At 35.8% G+C, this 7,461-nt stretch overlaps 1 protein-coding gene across 1 annotated transcript; it reads right to left on the bottom strand.

Moving 5' to 3' along the window:
• Window positions 1-4,811: 4,811 nt before the first annotated feature.
• On the bottom strand, window positions 4,812-5,768 carry LOC131275177 (olfactory receptor 14A16-like). Its single transcript, XM_058285037.1, has one exon. It carries the CDS (start codon window positions 5,766-5,768, stop codon window positions 4,812-4,814), a length of 957 nt encoding a protein of 318 aa, XP_058141020.1.
• Between the last annotated feature and the right edge of the window lie 1,693 nt (window positions 5,769-7,461).

Genomic DNA, 7,461 nt, shown 5'->3' with positions numbered 1-7,461 from the left:
AAATATATGAGTATGTGTGTGAATGTATTTATAAAATTACATGCACAAAGAAAGTATGTTAATTCAAAATAAGTTAATGATAAATAAACAAATAGTTAACATTATTGCTTTTGGGAAGATATTGTAGTTATCTTCTATATCATCAATATGTGTGAGAGTTAATAGTGGTGAACAACTTTATATATCTCATCTTCCAAAACTGAGACAGATGTGGAATGGTGCAGGAATTGTCCAGGAGTTTGTCATTTCCTCAGGAAGATAAATATAGAACTGCCATATGATCCAGTAATCTGATTTCTGGGTATACATCCAGAAGAATTGAAAGCAGGGACATGAACAGATATATGCACACCAATGTTAATAGAGGCATTGACTATTGTCAAAAGTTGGAAATAAGCCAAGTGTCCTTCAACAGATGAGTGGATAAGCAAATTGCAGTTTATACATACAATGGAACATTACTCAGCTGTAAGAAGGAATGCAGATAAATCTTGAAGACCTTATATTGAGTGAAGTAAGCCAGTACCTGAACTATAAATATTATATGACCTCATTGATGTGAGTTAAGCAAATTGAGCAGATTCACAGAGCTGGAGTCTGGAAGATAGGGTGTCAGGAGACAGAAATGGAGTAGAGTGTGTTGAGTCAATGCTCAATATGGACAAAACCTAGGATAAGGCAGAAGGGGATTGTAGGGTGGTGGATAGGGTTGATAGCAGGACAGTAATGCGATAAGGGTCAATGCTGCTAGAATTTAAGGGAGAGTAGGTGGGGTATTGTGTTGGACTATCCATGTAACTGGGGAGAGGGCTAGAGGAAGGAACAGATGAACTCTTGGGATTTGTAAGTCATTGGTTAAAACTACAATCTTGGAAAATATAGCGGCAGAGTGTTACTAGAGCAGGGGCATTGGGAATGGGGGAATATGTGAGATAGGGTGCACCAGGGGCATGCTTTTATGGAATATGAGTATTCATCTTGTCATAAGATGTTATCTCAGTAGGTAAAGAAGCACACAATTAACAAAATATTAAACTCATATTCTAGGGAGTCCTGCTATATTCTCAATTACAGGAACAAGAATATAGGCAGTACCTAATTTTAAAAAAGGACTGATATGTCAAGCTCTCAATATTATTGCATGTAACTAAGAACATTATTATTCAAAAACTGACGCTTAGGGGTTGCCATAGACTCTGAGGGGAAAGGGAGAGAAGAGAACAGATAGAATATAAGGCATTTTCATGCATTTAAATTGTTCTCCTTGTAAAGATGGTTATTACCCATTTTTTCAATGCTAAAAATTCTACAGTGCATAATGTAAACCATTGACCATGGTTAGAGCAATGCTTCAATATTTGTACATCAATTGTAACAAATGTGCCATACTCATGTAAGATGTTATTAACAGGGGAGGGGGGGTTGGGCATATGGGAATCCACTATAATTTCTATATGACTTCCCTGTAATCTAAAGTTTCTTTAACAATAATGAAAAAACATATGGAAGAAATTGTCACTGTACATAAATGATAACATACCTTGTAGTTATGAAAGATGAAATGTATTTTTTCTTTTTTTTAATGTTATGTTTAATTGTTTTTATTTTTTTTCCCTAGCTTTGTTTTTGGGAGGTTGTGGATTACAGAAGCCACAATTGTGGCCACAGAGTATCACTGGTTGGTGGTGGGGTGTTAGTGATGGGGGATGTGTTGGGAGGGGTGCACCTGGAGCATGCCTTTATGACATATGAATATATTCAAGTGGACATGGGGTGTTGTCTCAGAGGGTGGAGAACCCCCACCATAACTAAAAGAATATTTATTCTGATCCTTGGAATTCCTGCTTCATTGTCTAATATAGTGGCATGAATCCCCCAAATACATGAGCAGTGCCTAGTGAAAGAGCACAGACCAGTGTGTAGTCCCTTGATACTGACATTTTATAAACATTGTTCTTGTGAAATTGAAATTTAACCTTATATTACATATTGCCTAATAGTCATCTCCTGAAAGCCTCATTGTTGCTCAAATATGGCCTCTTTCTAATCCAAACTCAGCATATAAATACTTTCCCTTGGTGTGGGACATGACTAGTGGGGATGAGCCTCCATGGCACTGAGAGATTATTACCAAACACCAAGCAGCAACCCATTTGGAAAAAAACAAAAAAAGGAAAACATTTAACAAAAGGGGACATAATAAACACAAATGAGTTTTCATGGCTAAGAGATTTCAAATTGAGCTGGCAGGTCATTCCAGAAGTTATGCTATGCACCTAGCCCTCCGGAAGAACTCACTGACTGCTCCAGTATACAATGCCTCAAGTGAGGGGGCTCCTGAGATCTCCAGAGACATCTAGACATTGTAGGCAGGGCAGAAAATCTCAGGAATTCGGCACCCTTTCAGTGGGTCTTATCTTGGAGTATGTACTCACCCATGTAATTAGACTCATTTATAATTTCCTTACATATAGCTCTTCTGCCTCTTTAATTTGAATCTATGTTTAGTACTATATCATTAAATATATGTCCCAGAGACTTGAATCTTCTTTATTTTAATATGCCCTTTGACCCCTGTATCTCTGCAGAGTTGGAACAATTACTCTTCAGTTCACTGGACTTGCCCAAGACAACTAAAAAAAGGATGATGATGGAAATGCCCATCCCCAAAAAGCAGAGTATGTACAAATGCTAGCCAGACAGTTCCATCCATCTGTCCCATGGGTTCTAAGTCCTCTCCTAATCAGGAGCAGAGTGGGCATCACCATCCCAGAATCCTCAAGATTGAGGAATGAACAAACATAAGGGAGTATTGCAACTATGGACTAAAGTAGACTTATTATTATTCTAGCAATGGAAGAACTTGTAATATCGACATAAAGGAAGTGTTTACCAGAGGTTCTAAGGGGAAGGAGAAGGAATAAGTAGTGTAACCTGGGACATAAAATCATGTGGTGTAGAGTGTAAATTATACTATAAACTATAGACTGTTTTTAGCAGCAATGCTTCTTTGTGTGTTCATCAATTGTACAAATGTATCATACTAATGAAAGATTTTTTAATTGGGTAAAGTGGGGGAAGGAGAAAAGATGTTTTATATGGGAATCCCCCTATATTTTTGATGTAACATTTATGTATTCTAATGCCTCTTCAAAATATTTTTTTTAAAAGCAAGAGGGAATAGAAGGCATAAATAATCCTTCCTATTTTCTCAAGTAAATTTTAAATAATGATGTTTTCCATGGAAAGTCTTATTTTCTAAACATTTTTAAATTTAGGCAAGGCCATGAGCAATGTGACTTTATGAAAGTAATAGAGTTAGCTGAGAGAAAACACCAAGTTGGTTTCTAATAACTTTATCCTCCTCCTAGGAGTCCCTTGGGCCACAGTTTTTGTGGGCATTGTCAAAGGAACTTTTGACAATCCAAATATATTTTTAAAAATCCATATAAGATAGTTACCTGGTACTGTACAATAAGAATAGGGAATTAAGAACAATATCTATTTTTAGATGTTAAGAAGAAATAAATAACAATGTTAAAACATAATCATTTCTATTTCATAACCAATCTGGTATCAGATTAAAATATCTTTCATAAATATTGAGATGATATAAATGCATCAGTATAGTAAATTTAAGCTTTATTAACTATGCTATAAATAATAATCCCATAATATTGGGATGAGTAATTTTCTCAAAAAGAGGTGCCCCCTTTTTATTGTCTTCAGTGATGCTGAATACACTGCTGAGGTAGAACTAAATATTTTATTGATCGTTGTGCCAGTTGTGTTAATTTTGACAATGGAAATAAATCCCAGATTCTATCAATATATAATCAGGAAAGCTTTATTAAAAGAAAAGAGTATGGTACAGTGGGATCAAGAAAGTGTAATGCATTATTATGGGAATCCTGAATCTATACAGGAATATATTCCCACAAACTTTCTCAGTCTCACAGGACATGCTTACTCTCAGGAACACAAACCAAGAAGCCTGGGAGTTATTGGGTCTCAGAGAATTAAGTCTCATTTGAAGAGGAATTTTCTGTCATTCTCTAATAATATAGACAAAACCTTAATGGGTTTGCAGGCATATATCCAGAAACTAAGATAGCCTAAGAAAATCAGCTACAAAATATCAATGTGCACATTTTCTTTAGCTTTTACAGATAGATATGTGTGTGTGTCTTAGCGTGCAAGGCTGTGAATACAAATAACACACCATGGGTTGGCTTAAAGAAAAAGAATTTATTGTGTCATGATTTTGGAGGCCTGAAGTCCCAAATGGGCCTCATTAAATATTCTTTCTCCCTAAATTCTGTAGCATTCTGGTGCTGGTTTGCTACCATCCTTTGGATTCCTCAGTTTGCATCTCTACTTCCCACCACATGGTGATCTCTATATTCTTGTGTCTACTGTCCTCTGGTTTCTGTTGACTTCTAGCTTCTTTCTGTGGCCTTCTCTCTATAAAGTTTCCAGCAATATGGATCAAGACACACCCCAAGTCAGATGGCCATGCTTGAACCAATAATAGCATAGTTTAAATGTCTTATTTACAAATAAATTCAAACCCATAGAAACACTGATTAAAATTAAGTGCTTCTTTCATTGGGGTTCATAATTCAAATAAAACAATATATACCTATACACTTAATGTTTCAGATCCAAACATGACTTCATTAATAATGTTTAGTATAATACATTCTACTTTGGCCAAGGATCATCGTTTCCAGATAATGCTGGGGATAGTCAGATTTGAAAAAGCCCAATTTAGGTGAACTCTGTGCTTAAATGTTAAGAGATGAATACCTCTATTCTTGAAATATCAGAATATTCTCTGTTTTCCACAGCTTTCTAATGATCAACTTCTCCAAACCTGTCTTCATGGCCTTGTTTCTAAGGCTGTATATGATGGGATTAAGGGAAGGGGGCAACAAAATATAGAAAGCAGATAGAACGAGATCAGTGTATGAGGTGGACCCAAAAATGGGTTTCAGGTAAGCAATAAAGGCAGTTGAGAAGAAAAGAGCAACAACAGTCAAGTGTGGCAGGCAAGTGGAATAGGCTTTTGACTGTCCTTGTGTGGAGGGAATCTTTCTGATAGTGGAGAAGATGTAGATGTATGAAGTTATAATGCAGATAAAGCAGCATAGATCAAGTGCTGCATTAATGAAAATGGTCACAATTTCTGTGGTTATATGTTCTGAACAAGAAAGAGCTAACAACTGGGGAATATCACAGAAAAATTGTTGAATTTCATTAAGACCACAGTAAGATAAAGAAAAGGTGTTCACTGTGTGTAAAAGGGAAATAAAGCCACTGCTGAACCAAGACATGGCTGCCATCCGCAGGCACGTGCCCCTGTTCATGATGACGTCATAGTGCAGGGGATGGCAAATGGCAGCGTAGCGGTCAATGGACATGGCTGTGAGGAGGAACAGATCTGCAGCTGCTGATAAAACCACCAGGAAAACCTGGGTGGCACAGTCAAGGAATGAGATGGAATTGTTGTGGGTCAAGGAGTTGATAACAGTTTTTGGCACAACTCCAGATATGAGGCAAAGATCGAACAGGGACAGATTCCTTAAGAAGAAGTACATGGGTGTGTGGAGGCAGGCGTCCAAGGAGGTTATGGTGATGATGAGTCCATTCCCCATCAGGGCTGAGAGGTACATTACTGTAAAAACTGAAGCTTGCAATAATTGAAGGTCCCGTGGTCCAGGAAAACCTAAAAGAAGAAACTCTGTCTCCATAGAGATATTGTTCATTCTTAATAGCATTCTGTGTTAAAAAAGAAAAAGAAAGTATTATTGAAGGTATGTAGAACATTAAGTATTCCTATTTAATGTTTAGTGCACATCAATCAATGTATGTTGCTCATGTATGTGTTTGTGTTTGTGTGTGCAGAAACAATAACAGTTTCACAATAAATTCTATCCATCCATAAAAAATCCAGTTTATTAGTCATGTGTTCCAGATGTATTCTGTTTTAGCATGTTTTCTGCTTCTCCTCGTATGCATCAAAGTGCTCATGATGCTAGTTAGGCACTAAGCCAGAAGTTTACTATATTACTCTATTCTCAAATTTGTAAGATAAAGCTTTACATGCATTAGAAAGAAGGCTATTCTGCTGAGGATAGGGAGAGGGAAGAAGAGTTGTGATGTGAGGGCATTTTTGGAATTTTCGGATGTCCTAAATGATATTGCAGGGTCAGGTGATGGACTTTATATACCCTGCCATAACCCACTGAATATACTGGGGGGAGAGTGTGAATTATAGGGTAAACTATTTGTGTAGTGCAGCAGTGCCCCAAAATGTGTTCACTGAGTGGGATGAGTGTGCCACAATGATGGAGGAGGTTGTTGGTGTGGGAGGAGTGGGGTGGGGGTGGGGTACACGGGAACCTCATATTTTTTAAGGTAATTTTTTTTGTGATGTATGTATCTTCAAAAAATACAATTTACAAAAATGATGAGGTGGGAGTGGGTTATATGGGAACCTCTTATGTTTTTTGTTGTTTTTTTTTTATGTTCTTCAATGTAATGTTCCTTGTGATCTATTAACTTTAATAAATTTTTAAAAATTAAATAAGAAAGCTATTAATTTACATGTGATAGGAAATGAAGGAAAAGATATGCACTATCCTATTTGTCTGTGCCACCTCCTATTGACAATTTTGCTTTACAATTTTATGTCAACTAATTATTCAATTAATAATTATAATTTTTAGTGTTTCACCCCTGTGGAGTTCACTCATTTTGGTTTAACTTCATTTCTATTTTTCTGTCTTGTAAATAAGCTCAATGAAATATCTGGCATTTTTCTCTCTAGCATAATGTAAATTTGCTTGCTTCCTGCTCTACTTTAAATTTCTTTCATAAATTTTCTCATATCTTTAGATTTTTTTATATGGGAATAAATGTCCTATTCCCTGGCAGTTCTTTTTTTCAGTCTGTTTTCCATTTCTTGCCCTTTACATTTTCATTTTCTTTTACTCCTATAGTTTTCACACTTATGGGGCAATTTCAAACATGGTTAAAATTCATATGCCTATATATTTATATATAAAATCAGTTTTTAATTTAACATAACATTGCTATACAGCATAATGAGATGGGAACAGATACTTATCTCTCTACAAATCTGTCTTTTCCTTTTTCTGGATTCTATATTCTGATCAGTTCCTTCTGATTCTGTAATCAACATTTTACTTACATATTCTGACTCCTTCCCAAGCTTAATTGTCTAAATATAACCCAAAATTAAATGAATGTTTTCATATACTTCTATATTTAATTTAAAATTTGCCAACTCATTGAAAGGATAAATTAGAAAAAGGGTTGGAAACATATATTTATACTGAAATGTTGGGATTATAATTTTCTAATATTACAGTTGTGATTTTATTTGTAAATGTGATATGTCTTTTCCGTCTCTCCTGTTGGTCTTCTTTCTTTATG

The sequence above is a fragment of the Dasypus novemcinctus genome, chromosome 22 (genome assembly GCF_030445035.2).
Source record: "Dasypus novemcinctus isolate mDasNov1 chromosome 22, mDasNov1.1.hap2, whole genome shotgun sequence".
NCBI lineage: Eukaryota > Metazoa > Chordata > Mammalia > Cingulata > Dasypodidae > Dasypus > Dasypus novemcinctus.
The sequence above is the reverse complement of the archived record's forward strand: the minus strand, read 5'-3'. Positions and strand labels throughout refer to the sequence as shown.

Coding starts and splice junctions, on each gene's coding strand:
- LOC131275177 (XM_058285037.1), bottom strand. CDS start 5,768: ATGAACAATATCTCTATGGAGACAGAGTTTCTTCTTTTAGGTTTTCCT.